Here is a 25,151-nt window from a genome sequence, read left to right as displayed (position 1 = left end):
TAAATAAGAACCTTTAAAAAAAAGTTGGTATGACCCTGGCAAGTATAAATAGAAATGTGACATGTAAGAACTGGGATGTAATCCATCAAAAATACTGGATGTTGGAGAGGAACACAGTATGAGAATACTATGTATAATTTTGTTCTGTGTGTATTTAGAAATACTCTAAAGCTAGACAAGGGAAAAGAACAAGAATAATTAGATGTGTTGATTTTAAAACACTGAGGAAACATCTTAAATAATTTGTATTTAGGAAAATAATATGACTCATTTAAAGATTTATCATGAAAATTATTTGAAATCCTATGTGTAATGCAATTGAAAAGAAAAAGGAAGTTTCACTAAGCTGTAGGATCTATTATATTGGTAATAGACTTGATTTATACTATACTAGCTATTAACACTTTTCTAGAAATTATCATTTGTTTATGAGGATTTTTTTTTTTTTTTTTTTTACAAAGCTACTAAGCTAGTAATTAGAGAAGTCTAGATAGAGTATACTGTTGAGTTTTTTCCTCAAACATTATCAGCCTTAGAGAAGCTAAGATGCTAGATAATGGCAAATTGGCAAGGTAGGCACAATTGAGTGATGTGCATAGAGAGGAAGGAGAAGGTGGGGCTTGAGCTCCCAGAATTCAGATTTGGTTGCCAAGTAAGTAGAAAAAGACTAATGAACCCAGAGACAAGAAGGAGTAAGTCAGTACACTATAAAACCAGCAAAGATCGAAAGACAATTTCAGTAACAAGGCAAGTGTTGGAGAGGTAGAATCATAAGAGGATGTTCCCAGAAAGGGATATTTCTGAATTAGGTCTTGGATATAAAATAGTTTCAATCCAAGAGCGTCCGCATGTCTATGGATGACAGAGATGTAGGTGAGTAATGAAGAAACTGAGAGTAGAAAGGGAGTTCATCACATAAGGTGTTAAAGTGTTACGGAGAAACGGTTCTTAAATGTTGGGTGTGCCTGCAAGATGCTAATATTTGTAGCCTTTTGTGCCAGAGTGGCCCAGTCAGCTATGCTTTGTCCTGAGCCCATAATAATGATCTTGTGTCATGTATTACATAGCAGGTTTTTTGCAGAGACTGCTTTATATGGTTGAAAAATAAAATTCCACTAACGTGAAAGTTTTCATCTTTTACAGAATGTTATTACTTTTAGTCTTTATGCCGGTTTTATGCTTCAATAGAAATTTAATTTTGTCCCAGACTGACCTATGAATTTGAAATAATTCACACTGAAGTTGTCTTTAATTTTTTAAATTTTTATTTCAATAGCATTTGGGGTACACGTGACTTTTTGTTACATGGATGAATTATATAGTGGTGGTGAATTCTGAGATTTTAGTGCACCCATCACCCAAGTAGTATACATTGCACCTGATGTGTAGCTTTGTTTAATCCCTGGCCCCCACCTCACCCTTCCCCTTCTGAGTCTCCAAAGTCCATTATATCACTCAGTATGCCTTTGCCTACTCATAGCTTATAAGTGAGAACATAGGGATTTTGGTTTTTCACCATTATTTCACTTAGAATAATGACCAACAGCTGCATCCAAGTTGCTGCAAAAGACATGATTTTGTTCCTTTTTATGGCTGAGTAATATTCCATGGTGTAGCTGTAAATGTGTTTTCTTTATCCACTCATTAGTTAATGGGCACTTAGGTTGCTTCCACAGTTTTGCAATTGTGAATTATGCTGCTCTAAACAAAACGTGTGCAGGTGTCTTTTTCGTATAATATGAAATTGTCTCTAATTTTAATTTAATTTTTGTCTTTAAAAAATGTTTTTGTTGCCGGGCGTGGTGGCTCACGCCTGTAATCCCAGCACTTTGGGAGGCCGAGGTGGGCGGATCACAAGGTCAGGAGATCGAGACCATGGTGAAACCCCGTCTCTACTAAAAATAGAAAAAATTAGCCGAGCGCAGGGGCGGGCGCCTGTAGTCCCAGCTACTTGGGAGGCTGAGGCAGGAGAATGGCGTGAACCCGGGAGGCGGAGCTTGCAGTGAGCCGAGATTACGCCACTGCACTCCAGCCTGGGCGACAGAGCGAGACTCCGTCTCAAAAAAAAAAAAAAGAAAAAAAAAGAAAAAAAAGGTTTTTGCCCTTATTTGCCTCTATAATTTCCATTTTCAAAAAAAAAAAAAGTAAAGAGGAGAAATGCTGCTGTTTTTTAGCATAGCCATTAAAAATAGTAGTTATTATGATCAAGCCCTAATGTGGGAACGGCTAATAAATGCTAAATTTATTCATTTTATTCATGACACCTTAGTTTATATTCCAGCCTTAATATAATTTTCCTCTTATTTCAAGGTGTTTATAGAAACTAATCTGAGCTATAACCATTTTCTTGTGACCCCAGTTATTTCTGTGTGTGTTTGCTTATTGCTTTATGTGATGTTTTGTTTTGGAAACAGTTGACCCTTCATTCTAGAAATAGTTTTTACATATTGTTAAATCATGTTTCAAGAGTTCACAGTAACAGGCTTTTTATAAATGGAAACGAGTTTGTTGCTGTCAATAATAACCAGTATTTCTCTGGATACTTAAATGGGTAGCTAGAAATTTTGATCGGAGAATTAAAAGTGAGTCATTGGATTTCTGTTGCCTTTTCTTTGATGCTAGGAAATGTCACCATGCACCACTGTTTTTTTATGCTCTGTATAATCAAGAAATAATGTCTGTGTCAGAGTCTCCTTACATTGGACTCCATAATGATCTCATTTTTTCTCTAAAGCACTGGAAAATAAAATTAGGACACTTTGAATTTTTTTCCTCCTCTTTTCATTTTACTCAATTTCTTCAACTATTGAAGGTCAGATTATAAAATAATTTATCATTCTGATGCAGAACTATCAGTTGAGTGAGATAAATGTATTCTTTTTAATGTACTTTTTCTTAAATACATTTCCATCAGAAGCTAGAGCTTATTTTTTTTTATGTATTTCTATGGTGAGTAACTACTAATTTTTGTTATGACTTATCTACTTAGAAAAATCATAGGTTTTAGAGAAACACTATACACAAGAAACAGCAAAATGAGGCTGGGTGCTGTTACTCACGCCTGTAATCCTAGCACTTTGGGAGGCCGCAGTGGGAGGATCACTACTTGAGGCCAAGAGTTTCAAGACCAGCCTGAGCAACAAAGCAAGACGCTGTGTCTAAAAAAAAAAAAAAAAAAAAAAAAAAAAAGCAAAACAAAAGCACAAAATGAGTCAGATACACTTAAGCAGTAGTTGCTTTTGCAATTTTCAACCACATTTATTAATGATGTTTTTGCATTAGCTGCAAAAAAAATGGAATACGGTTTTTGGTCTGTGTCTATTGTATAGTGATGACTTACAACTTTTTAACTTGCTGATAATTTTCTAATTTTCCTCTTTGTTCAGTGATATTGGGATTGGTCAGTCTCAAGATGACAGCATAGTAGGATTAAGGCAGACAAAGCACATCCCAACTGCATTGCCTGTCAGTGGAACCTTATCATCCAGTAATCCTGATTTATTGCAGTCACATCATCGCATTTTAGACTTCAGTACTACTCCTGGTGAGTATCACCAACACTTCTTTTGTTTTCTTGTAGTTATCTTTTTATTTCTAACATAATGGTCATGTTATATCTATCTCTCTTCATTTGTCATGGATTATATCAGATGCTGAGTAAGGATGAACCTTAAACTTCAAGATTCTTGAAACCAGGTGTTGGAACCCGTTCTCTTTATGTTCAGCACAATATTTTTATATGGCCATAGGCAGATTCTCTCTCTGAACTTGTTTCTTCTTTCATAAAATGAAGATAACGCATCCCATGCCATGATTACTAAATCATATTAAATAAATAGAGTAAGAAGCATATTTTAGGTCTATTTAATGGACTTTTCAATACAATAAAGATTAACTCTGGATTTAAATTTTATTTCTTTGATGCCAGCATGACAGTCTTGTGTGCTGCTGTTGTCTACTGATGTGCTTGCTGCTGTCTGTAGATCAATCTGTTACCTTTAGGGAAAGGTGTGTTCTTGCAGCAGAACAGCAGGTAGTTTGACTGATTCTTTGAGGAAGACCTAGAGTAAGGGAGAGGTAAAAGTTCAGCATTGCTTTTTCTGGGGAGCTTTTTTCCGATTACTTTGCTTAATTGCATTGCCATATATTAAAATTATTTCTACTTATGTGTGACTTTTCTTTCCCCAGACTTGCCAGATCAAGTGCTAAGGGTTTTTAAGGCTGATCAGCAAAGCCGCTACATCATGATCAGTAAGGACACTACGGCAAAGGAAGTGGTTATTCAGGCTATCAGGGAGTTTGCTGTTACTGCCACCCCGGATCAATATTCACTATGTGAGGTCTCTGTCACACCTGAGGGAGTAATCAAACAAAGAAGGCTTCCAGATCAGCTTTCCAAACTTGCTGACAGAATACAATTGAGTGGAAGGTATATATTGTCTACCTTACTGGATTTCTTTATCCCCTCTTCAAACCCACATCAAAGTCTAAGAGATGAACAGTTTTCAAAGTGTTTTTTAAATGAGTAAGTGCCCCTGCAGATTAAAAAGTAGTTGTTTTGTTTTTTTTCCCTTTCACCAAGAATTACTGTATGAAAGCAAATGCACACAGTCGACTACTGACCCTAACAAGGATCTCTTAGGAACTTGTTCAAGGGCACTGTGACCTGAAGGTTGTTACTGACTGCCACAGTGCGTGCTGTAACTTCTCATGCTTACCTTAGGGTCCTGGTTTGGAAGGCGAGAGTATGCTTGACATAAAGTCACAGAGTTAAACGCGGGTGCTGTCTTCCCTTCGGATAGGTACATTCACGGGCACATTTTCTAATCATATTCTAGTGTTATTTGCTCCTGCACACCCAACTTTTCTAGGAGCTTCCTTAGTTTAGGCAGAGACATCTATGACAGTGTGGTTGGCCACTACTGCCTGTTATTGTACATTGTGCTGTGAAATACACTTCTCAACTCTGAAACCAAATTTTACTTGCTACAGAGCTTAGTCCTTTGCTGCAGAAGTGCTATATCACACATGTTACTTGCAAGAAAATGTCGTATCTGATTTTACTATTCTCTTCAATGATATTTTCATTGTTAGGTGTAGGTAGCTTTATCTTCAAGTCACAATAAGTGCAAGTTGAAAAAGAAAATAGTTGTTTTGGTTCTCATAATGGCTGGTTTCTACACTGAAAATTAAGCAGTTCCATAAATCATATTCCTTCTATTTTTAACTTACGGAGTGTTTCACTGTATTTGACTTTTCCATGTTATAGGTTTAAACCAGTATATAATTCATTCAAAACTTTGATTTTCTTGCCATCAACTGTAACTTTCTTATGCCTCTTCACTTTTGTTTTCAAACACTAGCAAGTAGTTTTGTTTTAGTCGCTCTGTTTTTTCCAGTTATCATTTCAATGCACATTGATATATCTGGAACCACGATAGAGTTTTACAGAGCTCCACTGAGCTATAAATTCATGATTCACATTCATTATTGAAGAAAATTATAGATGGGTATGTCATGGGCTTCATGAGTAATCAAAATGGAGAATGTTAAATCTGTGAAAATCAAGGGTGCAAAGTATATATTTTTTGTCATATGTGTTTGTCTTGGTGAAATATACAAAAAAACATTTTAGCGGGGCCCCTACTGTGCTCATTCTGTTTTTTCGTTTATGGAATTTCACAGAGAAAGCATATGTCTAAAAAAGAAAAACAAAACAAAAAAATACCACCACCACCATACCACAGACACACACACACACAACAAACATCTTAATGCTATTTTCAACAAATTACCTAAAAGGAGAAGGAGCTCCAGCCCTGTGTTCTCATTTTTGCACTGACATTAACTAGTCAATCTTTAGGAGCCTGTTTCCTATTCTGACAAATAAGTATAATACCTGCCATCCACTTACCTGCAGAGTTTTTATGAAAATCCAGATTTTTTAAGGTTAACCTATTGTAGGATTGTTCTGTTCATAGGATCAAATAGAGGGAAGTAGCTTAGGGTTTCTTAGGTATTTGAATCAATAAGTAAACCTGGATTGTTACAATTTGGGCCCATCAATAATCACAGATTATTGGGAAAATAAGAATGATGATCTACTTGTGTCTGATCTTTCCTGCTTCCTGCCTTAGGATCTAGTTCCTTTTTAAACTAAAAATGTGGCTATTTTCTGTTATTTTTAGCAAAAAGGGTAAAATACTTCCAAAAGCAGGAAAAGAAAGGAGAGAAAGAAAGTCCAGCTAGTAAAAGTGAAATTCCATGTGATTTGTTTGTTTCTACCACCTACTTCTGGATAGGCAGTTCTGTGACCTGGTACCTGAGACAGCAGCTGCGCTCTCTGTCTTGGTTGAAAAGAAATCTTCCATCATTCAAATCGGTGTTCTCTCAAACTTTCCGTAAAAAGTAGCATTCTTTCAAGGAATATCATGAGATTGCTGCATAGGCTTTGACTCTGGTATGTTTCTGTTTTTCACAGGTATTATCTGAAAAACAACATGGAAACAGAAACTCTTTGTTCTGATGAAGATGCTCAGGAGTTGTTGAGAGAGAGTCAAATTTCCCTCCTTCAGCTCAGCACTGTGGAAGTTGCCACACAGCTCTCCATGCGAAATTTTGAACTCTTTCGCAACATTGAACCTACTGAATATATAGATGATTTATTTAAACTCAGATCAAAAACCAGCTGTGCCAACCTGAAGAGATTTGAAGAAGTCATTAACCAGGAAACATTTTGGGTAGCGTCTGAAATTCTCAGAGAAACAAACCAGCTGAAGAGGATGAAGATCATTAAGCATTTCATCAAGATAGCACTGCACTGTAGGGAATGCAAGAATTTTAACTCAATGTTTGCAATCATTAGGTAAGAGAACACATTTTTCTTAAGATTCAGTTCAGTTCACAGATTTAAAATATGTATCAGTCCAGGAACATCGTATAATTAGTATAAATGCAGTAGATTTTAATTGACTCATAAGGGACAATTCTTTTTCTCTGAATCCTAACCTTAATTTAAAATCTCTCGTACCAACAAAACCAGCTGTGCCAACCTGAAGAGATTCGAAGAAGCCATTAGGCAGGAAACATTTTGGTAGCATCTGAAATTCTGATTTGGAGCTCCGAAAATCTATATCCCCCACTTTTTTTTTTTTTAAGTTTGTTTCAACTTTTCTCAATATCAGTTTACTTTTCTGTGGAAATAACAATACCCCAAAGAGTTATCAACAAGATTAATGATATCATGTATGCGGAGTTCCATCAAATAGCACAAAGCAGTTGGCCAGGAAATGTTAATTTTCTTCCCTTTTTTTAAGAGCTTAGATTGAGGTTAGAAGAAAAAAAAAATGGCAACAATTACTTATGTTGCTATTGAGGGTGATTATTAAATGAGTCATTTTCTCTGTCTGGGAGTTTAGTCATACTCTCATTACTATCATAGCTTATTTTATTACTAGAGGATATTTGCTCAGTCGGTTTTATCAAAAGGCCGCTATGGGCTAAGCACTGGTATGTATACATACTGCTATGTATGGATACAAAGCATCAATACTTATATTCAGGTGGTTTTGCTGATAGTAAACAGATGAGGAGGGTCTATAGGGAAGAGGAGAGTAAAACGCCTTGGCTTGACCCTGACCCTACTTCCCTGTGCCATCTCATTCCCCAGAATTATCATCAACAGTTTCTTATGCAGCCTTCTGTAAATTGTTTTGCATATAAAGCATAAACAAGGAGGTGTTATGTGTCAATAAATAATCTGTACACTATTTTACTTTAGTTGTTATATCACATTTCTTTTTCTCCTCTCAGTGGCCTAAACCTGGCACCAGTGGCAAGACTGCGAACAACCTGGGAGAAACTTCCCAATAAATACGAAAAACTATTTCAAGATCTCCAAGACCTGTTTGATCCTTCCAGAAACATGGCGAAATATCGCAATGTTCTCAATAGTCAAAACCTACAACCACCCATAATCCCTCTGTTTCCAGTTATCAAGAAGGATCTCACCTTCCTTCACGAAGGTAAACATAAGGCAGAGGGTTTCCATCTTTGCTTGGAGAAGCACAGAATAAATGCCATGTGATTTCCTTTTTCTTCTCTGTCAATTTCAGGAAATGACTCAAAAGTAGACGGGCTGGTCAATTTTGAGAAGTTAAGGATGATCGCAAAAGAAATTCGTCACGTTGGCCGAATGGCTTCAGTGAACATGGACCCAGCCCTCATGTTCAGGACTCGGTGAGTATGTCATCTTCAGTGCCACGTGTGAGAGTAGAGAAGGTTAAATTTAGAGCTTCCCAATAAATGATTTTTTAAAAGTTTGAGTATTTACATTTGTCCTACGGCAGAAATTATAGTAGGATGTGCTGAGAATCACCTGTGAGCTCTAATTTGGAATAAATGTCTTATTCCTTATAAAGTGTTCTTTTGGCTGTCAGTAAAAACAGTTTGTCCTTCAGATATTTTCAGTGTAATAGTCACAATTATGTATTTCTTATTTCTCAGAACACTGACTTGTAGAGCTAAAACTCATAACTAGTAGTATGAACTAAAATATGTAAATACCCGAAATAGTCTTGTCTTAATATCCACACAACAGATTTAGCTAGCAGTGTAGTAAAAAGTGATTAATTCAGTGAAAGAGAGAAAAGTCGGTCTTAATTCTAGAACAAAAAATTTAAATATATTTGTCTTTTAAGCTAGAAAAATATTTCTAGTAAAGTTGTGTGTGTGAGGTGATTATGCAGTTTAATGTTTGTGGGCTTCTAGAACTGCTTATCCAGAAGTCTAGTCCTTTCTTTCTGAGCTTGTGATCTTTCTGTCTCTCTTTCTACACCCATGCTTCAATCTCCATGGCTCTCACTTACAGGAAGAAGAAATGGCGGAGTTTGGGGTAAGTGGTGGAGACCTTGCATACCCACACACAGTCCTTATTCTGCTCATTGTATTGTTTTCTTACCTGCTGTATTTTCTGATGCTTTGCATTTTTGCATTTTTTTCCTTAACCCTCTTGCTGTAGCAGAATTTCAGACGGCAAACTGACTTCAAGTTTAATCTGTTGGGGCTTTTGCTTTTGAAGTCATGATCCATGAGAGCTGTGAAATGATTGATGACTGTTCTGGGGAACTATAGGCCAGTTTTTCTGAACTCTTAGAAAGATTTTATTTTAATATAATTGGTGTGTCTTGAAATGCGGAAAGCTCAAAGTAGGGGGAGGGGAGGAAGGATATTAGAAGGAAAAATTGTACAATTAAAATATTTCACAGATATGTGAGAAATAAATATTTTTAATATAAAATAGGTGCCCCCAGGTGTTAAACCCAAATTTTTTACAGCTCAACTAACTACTATTTTCATTCTGTATAAACCAATCCTTTTTAAAAATAATTCTTAACAATTCATGTGCTCAATAGTTTCCATACATACATGTTTACATTTGCATGATTGTTTTATTAACAGATTGACCGTATTACTTTAAAAACTCACTACATTCAACTCAAGGAATAAGAAGACAATTGTGAACATTGTAGTTAATTTTATTTAAATATATGTATAATATCCTCTTTAGGGGAAGTAATCTTAATGTTGCAAATCTTAATGATTATAGCTGTGTATTCTTGCATGAGCTTTTATATGTAATTATTATTTTCTGGCATCTGTGAGAGAACTGCCTTAAATGCTCTATAGAGGTGAAAAGTAGAATTTCCTAGTTCGAACTGAACAGGTGCCAAACATATATTTTTATATGTATATTATGTATAATTTTCTTTTAACTAAATTTTTTTAATCTATATTATTCTATATTCCTGTGTAACAGTTTACTCACTGGAATGAAGCATGTGACCTTTTGAACATAGAATATTAATATCAGTCTTGGCACGTTTTAAATAGATAAAGTACTCCCATGCTAGAGTGAGCTGTATATCTACCTTTTCATCTTCCAGGTCTCTCAGCCAGGGTAGTACAAACGCAACAGTGCTAGATGTTGCTCAGACAGGTGGTCATAAAAAGCGGGTACGTCGTAGTTCCTTTCTCAATGCCAAAAAGCTTTATGAAGATGCCCAAATGGCTCGAAAAGTGAAGCAGTACCTTTCCAATTTGGAGCTAGAAATGGACGAGGAGAGTCTTCAGACATTATCTCTGCAGTGTGAGCCAGCAACCAACACATGTGAGTTTTTCCTTAAAGTGGCTGCCGACTTTGGCTAGAATGCAGATTTGTTTCCTGTACAGTGATATGGGCAGTGACAAAATAAGGCTTAGTGCAGAGGGGGAGCTGGCAATCATGAGATATACTAGTCTTTCCCTTGAATGCTAATATTGAATACTGGATAGCACTGTGCACGGCCAGGCCCTCAGGTCAACTGGGTTAGTGTGTGGAGGATGACACTGTCCACATCTAGGGCAACCCGTTGCTTTAGTTTCACCTGGACACAGCCAGTACACATGCAAGGGGCGCATATGTAGATATGGCTCCCAATTATGTGTCTTGTGTTCTCAGAAAGGTGCCCCCAAATTATGGGCACCCTGAGGGGAGTCGGGGCATAAAGTTGAGTGTGCTGGCTGCCTTTTAACCACTAGCCCAGACAACACCCAACAAGAAATTCACCTACCAGTTAGAGCAATAATTCTGCTCCACAATGAACTACAATAGCCATTAAAAATCTGGTTAGTCTATAAATGGGGCAGTTTTTTTTTTTCTAAATCTGCATCTTGACAAAGGCATTTTCCATTCAATACACTCCTGTGTCTTTTATGTGCAGGTTTGAAGATGTCTGCTATAGGATTTAGTTTAGATAGGTGATTTGAGAAGATTTGGATTATTAGATTTACCCAGGACACTGTAGAAGCACTGTGTCATGGTGAAGAGCTTGTCCTCTGGAGTCAGAGTGGTCTGAGTTCAAATCCTGTTTGCCTCCTCTTACTAGCAATGCAGCCTTAGGCAAGTTACTTGACCTCCCTAATCCTTAGCTTCCAGGTGTGTATAAGGGAGGAAGCATACATATGTCATTGAGTTTTGCATATTAAGATACTACATGCACAATATTTAATTGTCCTAAATTGCTTTGCCATTTATCTACCACAAAATATATACTCAGTATAATACTCAAGCATTTTTGGCTACTGTTTGCTTGTATAGATAATTCTACCTCCTAGGAATGTGGTAGTAAATAGATTGCAGTTGGCAGCATTTATTAAATAAAAACTTAGTGCATATACTTGTCAACCAATTTGGAACACCATTTTAGAAAAATAGTGTCTGATGACTTGTCTGTTGTAGTTTTTATCATGTATTTGTGTCTTTCATATACATGGATATAACATATTGAACTACCCACATTTTTCTATATTTGTAATGGGGTGTTTAATAGTATAATCATCTTTTGAGATTGCTGACTTCATAAAGTAGATACCTTTGTCCTGCCACATACCTAATATTTTCTGTAACTAGGGTCCCCCATATCCATTTCTGTGCTTCATAAAGGCAGCAGGACGAAAGGTGTGCCTTTTAGTATTCTAACTGCAGAAAATGCTCACACAGTTCTAAAATTATCTTCTACATAGCTACTAGCATCTAAAATTCTTTGTTCTATTTTCAAACCCAAACAATTACCAGTGCCTAAGAATCCTGGTGACAAAAAGCCTGTCAAATCCGAGACCTCTCCAGTAGCTCCAAGGGCAGGGTCACAGCAGAAAGCTCAGTCCCTGCCACAGCCCCAGCAGCAGCCACCACCAGCACATAAAATCAACCAGGGACTGCAGGTTCCCGCCGTGTCCCTTTATCCTTCACGGAAGAAAGTGCCCGTAAAGGATCTCCCACCTTTTGGTAAGTGATTATATTCATTTCTTTTTTTGGTGCCATTCACTCTCATGGTTTGCAAATTAGGAAAAAAATATTTGTCTTGGGTAACTTTGTCTAATATATTTGAGTTTCTATGTTAATTATTAGCTCCTAATAAAACCTGAACATTGAGCAAGTTAAACCTGACTTTGCCAATGGAAGGGGTTGTTTTTATAAGTAATATCTCATTTAATCACGCTAATTTGCTACGACAGGGTGTTAATAGAGAGTTATGTGTCCATTTAATTTTTGCTGAGTGCAGAAGATGCTTTGTTCATTTACATTATTTAAACTGGTTTTGCCTTACAACCAACGAACTGCTGGGATTTAAGCAGAATATTTTTAAGTTAAATGAATTGTCTGAAGGTAAATTCTTATTTGATGACTCACTGATTCTATAGCTTAGGGGGAAAAATAAAGCAACTAACTCCTGAGTATGGAGGAGTTAAATTACACTTCATCTTTCCTACGAAAAGAAAAACATCTAGTAGTTTAGCCCCTTTGTGGAAGTGGTACAACACAATAATTTTTCATAAAATGCACAGCTTGTTTTTTTCTACGTATGTGTGAATGAAATAATTGATAAAAAATAAATTATTAAAAATAAAGGGATAGTAGGGTGGGCGCGGTAGCTCACGCCTGTAATCCCAGCACTTCAGGAGGCTGAGGCAGGTGGATCACTTGAGGCCAGGAGTTAGAGACCAACTTGCCCAACGTGGCAAAACCCCGTCTTTACAAAAAATACAAAACGTAGCTGGGCATGATGGTGCATGCCTGCAGTCCTAGCTACCTGGGAAGCTAAGGCACAAGAATTGCTTGAACCTGGGGGGTAGAAATTGTAGTGAGCCGAGATTGCATCATTGCACTCCAACCTGGGCGACAGAGCAAGACTCTGTCGATCGATCGATCAATAGATAGATAGAAGGGAAAGAGTTTACTTAGATAACATTGGGTGTTGATAGCTACGTCCCTGCACAGTTACAGCCCATCTGTATGGCTGGGGTGAGAGTCATTTATTTCATAGACCTCTCACATGTTCTCTGTCCTCACCTCGACCATCTGATCAGCAAATGTCCTCTTTATTGATATTGGGGGGGAGAGTAAGAAAAGAACACCTTTCCTTGATACGTTTCTCCTTTCAAATATTTGTGTTGATCCCCTCATCACAAACACATTGAATTATGTGTTTCTTTATATATTGTTTTTAATATGCATGCATTCCTGAATCCCCTGCAGTCTGACTTCTGTATCCTCTTTATGCAGAACTTCTCATATGGAAGAATATCAGTCTTCACTTTAGCTAAAAACAGCTTATTAGCCATATTTAATATAATGTAGATGTGTCTGAGTATAAAGCTCTATCCCCCATGTTTCTGAAGCCATAGCTCTCAAAATGTCTTTAGTTCCATTTACGAACTTTAGAAATGTGGATGAAATATCATTTGTTGTCTTATATTTATTTAGTTTAACATACACATTTAAAGTCACAGTATATAAAATACTAATTTAGAGATGCTGCAGGTGTTTCCCCCACTCCAGTTCATGAAAGAGTTTTGTTCTATATACTTTCTACATCTTTAACATTGGTGTCTTTGTCCATCACTGGGACCACTTTTGAAGTATCTAACACAGCTTTCTCAGGCATAACATCTTCACATCCATCCACATGGTTTGAAAGATAGTACTTTTTGAATCTGTGTGTGATGCTGGCCTTGAAAATTTTTTCCACATCAAAACTACCCATTCAATTAGCTTTATTTCCTGTGTATATGATTTCTACATGTAATCAAAGTATTGCTTTAAAAGGTTTTTTTTAAAAAAAGATTGTATTAAAACAACATCAGACTGCTTACATGAAGTGAAATGAAGGATTAAATCTTTGTTAAATTTTACTAACACTAATCTGAGGTGGTTTCAGGCTGTAGTGCCTTCCCAAATATCTCTTTTTTGTTCAAAATAAAATTGAGAGTGCCTATTAAAAATATTTTACTGTAACTTCCTCATTTATGAAAAATAATTTTGAGGAGGGAAATCATCTTACACTGACATATAGAATAATTTTTCCTCCACTCTCATCCTGTTGGATCCTACACATGGTGCTGGCTCACTTCCTTCTTCTGAAACCACCTTCCAAGGTTTTGTGACACAGCACTTTCATGGTCTCTTCCGCCCTTCTCTTTCATCTGTTTACTTGATCAAGTATTAACTGCATGGAATTCCTTAGAGCACCTTCATTCACTTTCCTGGTTAGCTCCTCTTAGCTCTTGCCTCTGTACTCTTCTCCGTTTATTCTCACTTCCCTTGAGCTACCCCTTTCCAAGGATACAAAACAGCTTCCAACTCAAATTTGGTTTCTAATAATAAACATATCTAGCTGTGCCACTTCCATCCTAAATTCAGTGTGTCCAAATTGTCCATTTTTTCTTCATTGTTTACTAATATATTGTTGAATAAAGATGGTGACTACTTCAAAGTTTAGAATCTGATGTAAAATATCAAAAGCAAACTATTTCTGGTACTCGGCAGATATCAGCCTGAAACCAAACTACAGGTATGTCATGCCTTCTGTAGGCACTTACTCTGTGGACCATGAAGAATACAAAGAACATTTACATTGTAAATAGGTTGAACCTCAATGTAATGATATTAAATCTTAGCACAAAAGAGTTTTTCAGTCATAAATGGTGTTTATTTTCAGACTTGAAAATACATATGTAAGGGTTTTTTTTTTTCTATTATAGGCATAAACTCTCCACAAGCTTTAAAGAAAATTCTTTCTTTGTCTGAAGAAGGAAGTTTGGAACGTCACAAGAAGCAAGCTGAAGACACAATATCAAATGCGTCTTCGCAGCTTTCTTCTCCTCCTACTTCTCCACAGAGTTCTCCAAGGAAAGGTAGAATTAAATGACTTTTTGTTTTCTTGTATTGAAACCTGTACATTTTGGCTATGGGAAATTCCAGAGTTATGTATTACATAATTCTTAACGTTATCGTCATTTAAGATGAGCTCATATGTAATTGCCCAATGGATTTTTTTTCCCTCAGTTCATAAATTTGGAAGAATGGCGGTTTTTAAAAATGTTATACTTACAATAAATAGTATTAAATTTATAACTATAAGAAGCCTTTTAAAAATACATTTAATTTTTATTCATGATAAATATACAAAGAATTTTTTATATTAAAATTTGTTCTAACTAAATTTGGTTCTATGATATTAATACAGAGAAGAGGGCTTTGAAAACATGAAAAACTAATATCTTCCTGATTTATTTTTTTCATTGTATTAACACAGGTCTTGATTACCTTTTTGGTTGCTACCTTGTTTTATTTTTAAAGAGACTATATTTTAGGTACTCAGAGTCACCTGCTTATGTTGATACCTTCTCATATTAAAAGAGTAGGTAATTTTCTGCTGCATAACTCTTAAGGCTTCTTCCTCCTCCTACCCTTTTAACTGAATGAGTGTAAGCCAATAATAAATGGCTAGGACTGAATTTTCCCTAAAGGAAGGCCAAAAGGGCTTAATACATTGTTAAATTTCACTGACACAACAGGTATTGCTTTACTTGGTGGATATTTCAGACATCTGTGCATTTTGTATGGGTATCAGTCTCTCCTGTCCTTGTTACATGGATGCATCTCAATTCTTTTCTCATCCTGTTGTTAGGTGGCAGTGGCAATCAGCTGAGATCTTTTGGCTCCGGGCAGTTGGACTTAACCAGTTCCTCCTCTTCTCTTGGAAGTGAGAACAGTAACAAGAATAACAATGCACCACGGACCTATGGGATAGGTGGGGTTTATAGAACCAAAAACGGGGTGGGAAAGAGAGGAATCATCTCATTAGTTAATGAAAATGGGAGAATTCCTCCAAATGTCAAGTGCTCCATCTGAGTGATTTACTTTTCTGAAGATTTTTTTTTTTTAGCAGACTGTTCAGGGAAGGCTTTAAATCTTATCTGTCAGATCTTGCACTGTGGTTTTATAAAAAGACGTTTTATAAATGAACACATTAAATCTTATCAAGACCTGTGCAGCCTTTAAAAAATAAATCAGGAATTACCAATATACTGAAAGAACATACTTAAACTGGCAACATGTAGATGCTCTAGATTTTAGTTTTTCTTAGGTAAGTGGCATTGAAGAAATTTGCATTGCATATAATATAAAATAAATACTTAAGTAACATGAGATCCCTAGTAATGTAGACAAGAAAAAAAATGAATATTGAGAAAGAAGATTTGGATTTTTTTCATTAAAAACATCAAGATAGGGCCGGGCACAGTGGCTCACACCTGTAATCCCAGCACTTTGGGAGGCCGAGACAGGCTGATCACCTGAGGCCAGGAGTTCGAGACTAGCTTGACCCACATGGTGAAACCCCTGTCTCTAGTAAAAATACAAAAAAAAAAAAAAAATTTGCCGGGCATGGTGGCACCCGCCTGTAATCCCAGCTACACTGGAGGCTGAGGCAGGAGAATCGCTTGAAGCCAGGAGGTGGAGTTTTCAGTGAGCCGAGATCCGCCACTGCTCTCCAGCCTGGGTAACAGAGGGAGACTCCGTCTAAAAAAAAAAAAAAATCAAGATAGGCCCCTTCCGTTGTGACTTTCAAAATTATTTTTAGTAACAAAAGAGAGTTACAGGTACTTTCAGGCCAAGAAGTGGACATCTGTTTAGCTATTCTGTAGTAACGATCTTGTGAAAAGTGCCCATTAACGCCTTCAAAACAATTGGCTTTTATGTGATTCAACCAATATTAATATTGAAAAACCAAATGGCAAAAATTCAAAGACATCTTCAGGTCTTATTTCTTATTTTTGTTTATATGTTTACTTAAAATTGTAAGTAGGATACAGATATTTCCAGTTGAATTATTCTATGCCATACAAGTTCTAAAAATTGAAAACTGTTGAAAACAAGATCAGTGGCTTTGCATTTTGAAAAAAACATACTTTAAAATCTGATCCGTTTTCTTCGTGATTTCTTTTCTATAGACTAATAGTGTAATGATATAGGTAAGGGAGCTAAGAATAGTCGAGTGGTGCCTTTTCTGCATGTTTTCCTAGCTTGTAGGATACTTTCTTTTTTCCTCTCTAAACTTTAATTAAACAACTTAAGCTTCATTAGAATAAAACATTTGTCTCTTAGTCATGTGGTATCTACAAGTGAAACGGAGTTTTTCTCCCCACTTCTATAGAGATATCTATGCCTGCATTTTATTTTTGCTTCTATTTGGTATACTTCCCTTTGGTGTTATGAACCTAGAGAGTCTAATTAATATGGTCGTGTTTCTCATGCAGGCTATACTTTGGCTCCCAGTGGTACTGTGGATAATTTTTCAGATTCTGGTCACAGTGAAATTTCTTCACGATCCAGTATTGTCAGCAATTCGTCTTTTGACTCAGTGCCAGTCTCACTGCACGATGAGAGGCGCCAGAGGCATTCTGTCAGCATTGTGGAAACAAACCTAGGGGTGGGCAGGATGGAGAGGCGGACCATGATGGAACCTGATCAATATAGCTTGGGGTAGGTGGCTTTTCTTAGTGTTCTTTTGAATTTATCCTTCCATCTCTCTTTTGGTAATGAGTCTTTTCTCCCAGATGTTTATTTTTATTTATTTTACATAATGCCTAAGAATTTTTCTCCCATCCCAGTTCTGATTTTTCACAATTTCTACACTAAGTATCATGTTATTTTTGTTAAGCAGACTGCTTTTTTAGTTAAGTTTTTTCTTCAGTGGAACACAATTGTTCTGTTTTAAAGGCAGAGGGTGACTGTAGGATCCATCCTGAAATAATCAAATTATATTGAGCCATCCTTATTGTTGTCGGAAATTTTTTTTTTTTTTTTTTAATGTCACGTTGCATTCTTTTCCCCCATGCCTGTTTTATAGTAATGACAAACTCAGAAGGCTAGACGTGGCAGAACTGGCCACTATAAGGCAATTCAGTGCTACTTTTATCCTGTTTCTGGGATGAAAGCAAGCTACCTTTCTAGGAAAAAGGGTGTTTTGGTTTTATCATAGTTGAATTAGTTATCAATCTTGGTTTGTTTTTTTTTCTTTTCCATTTCTTTTAACCACTTAGGTCCTATGCACCAATGTCCGAGGGTCGAGGCTTATATGCTACAGCTACAGTGATTTCTTCTCCAAGCACAGAGGAACTTTCCCAGGATCAGGGGGATCGCGCGTCACTTGATGCTGCTGACAGTGGCCGTGGGAGCTGGACGTCATGCTCAAGTGGCTCCCATGATAATATACAGACAATCCAGCACCAGAGAAGCTGGGAGACTCTTCCATTTGGGCACACTCACTTTGATTATTCAGGGGATCCTGCAGGTTTATGGGCATCAAGCAGCCATATGGACCAAATCATGTTTTCTGATCATAGCACAAAGTATAACCGGCAAAATCAAAGTAGAGAGAGCCTTGAACAAGCCCAGTCCCGAGCAAGCTGGGCGTCTTCCACAGGTTACTGGGGAGAAGACTCAGAAGGTGACACAGGCACAATAAAGCGGAGGGGTGGAAAGGACGTTTCCATTGAAGCCGAAAGCAGTAGCATAACATCTGTGACCACAGAAGAAACCAAGTCAGTCCCCATGCCTGCCCACATAGCTGTGGCATCAAGTACTACAAAGGGGCTCATTGGTAAGTTTTAAAATTGGGGGACTTTGTCATGTCTGGATCATGTCTTTAATGTAACTTATTACAATAGTAAAATTATGTGTTTGTTGGTTCTTTTCCTCATTTTCTCCATTGTACTTCCAAAGTGCTGGTGTGTTAAGGTCTTTGAAATCAATAGTGGTTAAGAGCTCAGGTTTTGTGGTCAGGTACATACAGATATATTCCTACATAACAAAACATTCAGTAAATCTTAGCTATTAGGATCAGTAGATTGTCATTGTGGATATGATCTAGTCTAATTTTTTTCTCTTAACCTAAAAATCAGGATAGATTCCTATTATTCATAGAGGAGAAATTTTTCTTTAATTGAAACTCTTTTATATCTTTTATTCTTCTATTTTGTTCCCTTGATTGTGTTTAGAACTATACACTTTGTATATTTAAAAGTCTCCCATTGATTTTTATTCTGCACACACATCAATTCTTGATAAGCAATTATTTGTGCACACTGCAGAAGGAGGGAGAGGTGCTAATAGTACAGTGACTAAGAGCATGGGCTTTGGAGTCAGGCGGACTGGGGATTGAATCCCTGTTTTGCCACTTTATTAGTTTTGTGACATTGGGGAAAATACAAAGCAGTGCCTGTTTCCTCATCTGTAAAACGAGCTTAATAATTTCCACTTAATAGAGTTAGTGGGAGGATTCAAGGAAATTTATGCAAAGTATTTAGAACAGTGCCCAGATAGTAGATTCATTAAGTACATGAAAGCTATTGGTGCTGCTGTTTCTGTTAGAAGAGGCTGTCATGCTCCCTCAGCCCTGTTGAGATGTATTTTCTATGGCACAATTAACATCTATATAGATGAAGTGTAGAAACAGATTATTGGTTGTAGAGTGAGAAATTCTGGAGTATAATCATTACAGACATTACTTTTATTAGTAGGAAAATTGTAGTTATTTAGCCATGTAAATAGTCATGGGTAGATTTCAAGTTTAATATCCTTTTACAATGAATAAGGAGAAAACAGTAAATATTCTTAGGTTGGACTTTTTCAAGTGCTTACAACTAATACTCGGAATTTGTATTGCAAAGGAAGGAAGAATGATTTTTAGTTCCTAACAGTTGAGTTTAAAAAGTTCAAGAAAATAAAACTTTAGTTTTACTTGCCTATACAGTAGGTTTCATATTCTAGGTCATGAGCATCAATAAAGGGATTTTAAGAAAAATTGACACCTTATAGTAATAGTTTTAGAATTTTTAAATTGGTATCCTTTGTGTGACTTTTCCAAATTTATTTTAATTCACTGTTTCCGTAAGTGAAGTCCTAAGACCCAAGAGTGATGTGGAATTGCTTCTCTGCCTGGTAAAGATAAATGCCCAGAAAAAGGGCAGATCCGGCAGGCAGAGAGGAAAAAGGAAACTTGTACCAAGCGCAAACAGGTTCCAGGCATAGTGCTGTGTACTTAGGTTCTTCCTGTGCTTCAGTCTTTCCAATAAGTCCAGGGGTTAGGTTTTAATCTTGCTACTATTTTATAGTTACAAACTATTTTAAACAGACAAGCAGCCCATTTAAAGATGAAAGTACTTAGATGCACTAGCAGCTTTTCTCACCAACTGTTTCACCACACAGTGATAACCATTGTGAAATTTGGTTTAATTAACATGCATTCCCTGGCCTGCCTCACACCGCACCTCTGACCCATACCACACAAATTCACATTTGCTGCTACACTGTGGATGCTGTTTTAATAATTATTTTTATATTTTTAATTAAACTTTTGTGGCATGAACTACTTTTTAATGCTGGTGCATTGTTTCTACTCTAGCACGAAAGGAGGGCAGGTATCGAGAGCCCCCGCCCACCCCTCCCGGCTACATTGGAATTCCCATTACTGACTTTCCAGAAGGGCACTCCCATCCAGCCAGGAAACCTCCGGACTACAACGTGGCCCTTCAGAGATCGCGGATGGTCGCGCGATCCTCCGACACAGCTGGGCCTTCATCTGTACAGCAGCCACATGGGCATCCCACCAGCAGCAGGCCTGTGAACAAACCTCAGTGGCATAAGCCGAACGAGTCCGACCCGCGCCTCGCCCCCTATCAGTCCCAAGGGTTTTCCACCGAGGAGGATGGTATATACACATAAATATTCCTAAAACCTCCAAGTTAGATGTGTTCACTTATGCTGCTTCCCAAGGCATTTCTGTTTTCTTAACACTGCAGTCAGCTATGTCTAACCATACACCACACAAAGAACACTATATTCAGAGTTCCAAATTTAGGGTTACGGCTGTTGACTGCTCTGTGTGTGTGTGTGTGTGTGTGTGTGTGTGTGTGTGTGTGTGTGTGTCCCTAAATGGCTTTAAAAATGCCAAAGATTATGGAGGGAGTCACTTAAAATACAGTGTGTATATAACTGGATTTCTTTTCTAATTCTCACTAAAATTTGACGGCTTTCTGTATGTCTGTGTGTGTGTTTCCCTAAATGGCTTCAAAAATGCCAAAGATTATGGAGGGAGTCACTTAAAATACAGTGTTTATATGACTTGATTTCTTTTCTAATTCTCACTAAAATTGAAGTACTTCTGTGACCCTATTTTGAGAAAAAGAATAAGGCAGGTGCGATGGCTCACACCTATAATCCCAGCACTTTGGGAGGCCGAGGCAGGCAGATCACTTGAGCTCAGGAATTTGAGACTAGCCTGGCCAAAATAGTGAAACCCTGTTTCTACTGAAAATACAAAAATTAGCCAGGTGTGGTGGCAGGCACCTGTAATCCCAGCTACTCGGGAGGCTGAGGCAGGAGAATCACTTGAGCCCGGGAGGCAGAGGTTGCAGCGAGCCAACAACATGTCACTGCACTCCAGCCTGGGCTACAGAGGGAGACTCTGTCTCAAAAAAAGAAAAAGAAAATAAAAATCTCACAAGTTTGTGCTGTTGTCAAGAATTTTAGAAGCATCTAGGACTCTCAAAGGTGGATGGTTAAAGTTTTCTGTGGAAACTTTGTATTTGCACTTTTAATGAATTGGGACTCATTTGGAAATGAAAGTCTGATAAAGAAAGATACACTATCAGCCAGCCCGGTGGCTCATGCCTGTAATCCCAGCGCTTTGGGAGGCTGAGGTGGGAGGATTGCTTGAGGCCAGGAGTTTGAGACAAGCCTGGGCAACAAGTGAGACCTGTCTCCATAAAAATATTTTTCAAATGACCCAGGTGTGGTGGCATGTGCCCATAGTCCTAGCTACTATGGAGGCTGAAGTGGAAGGATCACTTGAGCCTCGGAGTTCAGGACTGCAGTGACCCATGATTGTGCCACTGCACCGTAGCCTAGGTAGCAGAGCAAGACCCTGTCTCTAAAAGAGAGAAGGGGAGGGAGAAAGGGAGGGAACAAAGGAACCCACATTGTCTGTAACTCTTTGTGCATTCTTTCTACAAACCTATCTGACCATGCTGAATTGAGAATGAGGAAGGAGATTATGTCCTCCCATCCTCTTTAAAGTTTTCAGTTTAACATGTTTGATTACACAATCATAGATAAAAGCAACACATGACCGGGAGATTGGGAGGCTGAGGCGGGAGAATCACTTGAGCCTGGGAGGCGGAGGTTGCAGTGAGCCAAGAACACTGCACTGTGGATGGCAAACCCACACCCTGTCTCAAAAAAATTAAATAAATAGAAAAACATTACAAATGAAAATTACTTAAAATCCTGCCACTTGCAGACAGCCATTATTAAAATGTGGTTACATATCCTAGACTTTTTGTGTGTATCTGATCTTATATTATTTTTTTAAAATGACACATGCTGTTTTACAACTTTTTAAAATGAATTTATTTACTTTCTGAACAAAAATATATAATGCATATCTTTTTAATGTTGTGTGTGTGTATATATGTAAAGATATGTATTGCATACATTTTAACCTTTTTATTGTTGTTCATCATTGCTTAGGAGAAAAGACAAGGATTCTAAGTGAGCTCTACTAAAAAGAATATGATTTTTTTTTTTTTTTTGAGGCGGAGTCTTCACTCTGTCGCCCAGGCTGGAGTGCAGTGGCGCCATCTCGGCTCACTGCAAGTTCCGCCTCCCGGGTTCGCGCCATTCTCCTGCCTCAGCCTCCCGAGTAGCTGGGACTACAGGCGCCCGCCACCGCGCCCGGCTAATTTTTTGTATTTTAGTAGAGACAGGGTTTCACCGTGTTAGCCAGGATGGTCTCGATCTCCTGACCTCGTGATCCGCCCGCCTCGGTCTCCCAAAGTGCAGGGATTACAGGCGTGAGCCACTGCGCCCGGCCGAATATGATATTTTTATTTAGCACATCAGTGAATATATTCTCTATAGCACAAGAAATTACTTGCTTGCTCATTTATTTCTTTTTCTTCCCTGCTGTATTTGCAGAAGATGAACAAGTTTCTGCTGTTTGAGGCACAGGCTTTTCTGGATCCAGAGCGAGCCACCTGAAGGGAGAGCACAGGAAGATGTCCCGAGCATTGGAGCCTTGGAACTCACATTCTGAGGATGGTGGACCAGTTTGCCTCCTTCCCTGCCTTAAAAGCAGCATGGGGCTTCTTCTCCCCTTCTTCCTTTCCCCTTTGCATGTGAAATACTGTGAAGAAATTGCCCTGGCACTTTTCAGACTTTGTTGCTTGAAATGCACAGTGCAGCAATCTTCGAGCTCCCACTGTTGCTGCCTGCCACATCACACAGTATCATTCCAAATTCCAAGATCATCCCAACAAGATGATTCACTCTGGCTGCACTTCTCAATGCCTGGAAGGATTTTTTTTAATCTTCCTTTTAGATTTCAATCCAGTCCTAGCACTTGATCTCATTGGGATAATGAGAAAAGCTAGCCATTGAACTACTTGGGGCCTTTAACTCACCAAGGAAGACAAAGAAAAACAATGAAATCCTTTGAGTATAGTGCTTGTCCACTTGTTTACAATGTCCTCCTTTAAAAAAAAAAAAAATGAGTTTAGAGATTTTGTTCAGAGAGTAAATGTATATCCATTTAATGATTACAGTATTATTTTAAACCTTAAGTAGGGTTGCCAGCCTGGTTTCTGAAAAACCAAATATGCCGGACAGGGTGTGGCCACACCAAGAAGACGGGAAAACCTGGCTTGTGACCCTGGCTTCCCATGTCCTTCTGGTCTCACCCGCGAAGTGCCCTATCCTGGAAGTATGAAATGTTAGCCAATTAATACCAAGACACCTCATCTGCTCCTTCCCCAGTGGATGGGGTTCTTCTGTAAAACTGTTTGCACATGGCCAGGGGAGGGAACTAGGACCCTTGTGTCTTGTCTGAGCCTTATGGAGGCAGGACGGTGTCATTGGCGGATGTGTCCTGCTCCATTGAGATGGATGGCAAACCCCATTTTTAAGTTATATTTCTTTGATTTTTGTTAATTTAGAGGTTTAGGTTTTGTTTTTCTTTTTTTTTTTTTTTTTTTTTGAGAGAAACATTTATAACTGGATAGCATTGCAGTGAAAGCAGCTTGGGATGTTGGAGCTAATGCCAGCTGTTTATACTGCTCTTTCAAGACAGCCTCCCTTTATTGAATTGGCATTAGGGAATAAACAAGCCTTTAAATGTGATAAAAGATCAAAAACCTGGTTAGATATGCCAGCCTTTGCAAGGCAGGTTAGTCACCAAAGACTAACCTCCCAGTGGCTTTATGGACGCTGCATATAGAGAAGGCCTAAGTGTAGCAACCATCTGCTCACAGCTGCTATTAACCCTTTAATGACTGAAATGACCCCTCCACTCTATTTTTGTGTTGTTTTTGCACAGACTCCGGAAAAGTGAAGGCTGCCAATCTGAGTAGTACTCAAATGTGAGGAACTGCTGGTCTTGGATTTTTTTTCCATTAAATTCAGCTGATCATATTGATCAGTAGATAAACGTAAATAGCTTCAAATTTTAAAAGTGGAATTGCAGTGTTTTTTCACTGTATCAAAAAATGTCAGTGCTTTATTTAATAATTCTCTTCTGTATCATGGCATTTGTCTACTTATATATTACATTGTCAATTATGCATTTGTAATTTTACATGTAATATGCATTATTTGCCAGTTTTATTATATAGGCTATGGACCTCATGTGCATATAGAAAGACAGAAATCTAGCTCTACCACAAGTTGCACAAATGTTATCTAAGCATTAAGTAATTGTAGAACATAGGACTGCTAATCTCAGTTCGCTCTGTGATGTCAAGTGCAGAATGTACAATTAACTGGTGATTTCCTCATACTTTTGATACTACTTGTACCTGTATGTCTTTTAGAAAGACATTGGTGGAGTCTGTATCCCTTTTGTATTTTTAATACAATAATTGTACATATTGGTTATATTTTTGTTGAAGATGGTAGAAATGTACTATGTTTATGCTTCTACATCCAGTTTGTACAAGCTGGAAAATAAATAAATATAACGTAAAGCCTTGCCTATATACTTAATGAATCATGCATGCTTTTTATTATTAAAGTGGAATAGAAGCCTTTAGTCTCCTGCAGAAGCAAGTCCTTTGGCTGAAGAGATTTAGCCTCTGGGTTATTGGAAACTGCCCAATAGCCTATTTATTTTAGGCAGATCTCTGTTGATCCAAAGCAATTAATATCATTAATGTTAGCACCAACCAAACCACGTTCAGAATTCAGTGTTTCTTGAAGATGCTGTCACAATATA

The 25,151-nt window shown here is 37.7% G+C and overlaps 1 protein-coding gene across 13 annotated transcripts in view; it reads left to right on the top strand.

Moving 5' to 3' along the window:
• Nucleotides 1-24,898, top strand: part of RAPGEF2 (Rap guanine nucleotide exchange factor 2) — a 487,682-nt gene extending 462,784 nt beyond the window's left edge. For 9 of the 13 annotated variants that reach the window (XM_050790923.1, XM_050790928.1, XM_050790927.1 and 6 more), the window contains 14 exons: nucleotides 3,387-3,544; nucleotides 4,189-4,429; nucleotides 6,482-6,865; nucleotides 7,813-8,024; nucleotides 8,115-8,238; nucleotides 8,870-8,893; nucleotides 9,945-10,168; nucleotides 11,615-11,824; nucleotides 14,581-14,733; nucleotides 15,510-15,632; nucleotides 17,140-17,365; nucleotides 17,926-18,485; nucleotides 20,289-20,594; nucleotides 22,862-24,898. In XM_050790923.1, the coding sequence (XP_050646880.1) occupies nucleotides 3,387-3,544; nucleotides 4,189-4,429; nucleotides 6,482-6,865; nucleotides 7,813-8,024; nucleotides 8,115-8,238; nucleotides 8,870-8,893; nucleotides 9,945-10,168; nucleotides 11,615-11,824; nucleotides 14,581-14,733; nucleotides 15,510-15,632; nucleotides 17,140-17,365; nucleotides 17,926-18,485; nucleotides 20,289-20,594; nucleotides 22,862-22,887 (2,971 nt within the window). In that variant the 3' untranslated portion in view covers nucleotides 22,888-24,898. The remainder of the gene's footprint in view (nucleotides 1-3,386; nucleotides 3,545-4,188; nucleotides 4,430-6,481; nucleotides 6,866-7,812; nucleotides 8,025-8,114; nucleotides 8,239-8,869; nucleotides 8,894-9,944; nucleotides 10,169-11,614; nucleotides 11,825-14,580; nucleotides 14,734-15,509; nucleotides 15,633-17,139; nucleotides 17,366-17,925; nucleotides 18,486-20,288; nucleotides 20,595-22,861) is intronic. The other 4 variants (XM_050790929.1, XM_050790935.1, XM_050790934.1 and 1 more) reach the window with 2 other exon arrangements.
• The last annotated feature ends 253 nt before the right edge of the window (nucleotides 24,899-25,151 follow it).

Source organism: Macaca thibetana, chromosome 5 (assembly GCF_024542745.1).
Source record: "Macaca thibetana thibetana isolate TM-01 chromosome 5, ASM2454274v1, whole genome shotgun sequence".
In the NCBI taxonomy this organism is placed as follows: Eukaryota; Metazoa; Chordata; class Mammalia; order Primates; family Cercopithecidae; genus Macaca; species Macaca thibetana.
This window is presented reverse-complemented; position numbering and strand designations above follow the sequence as displayed.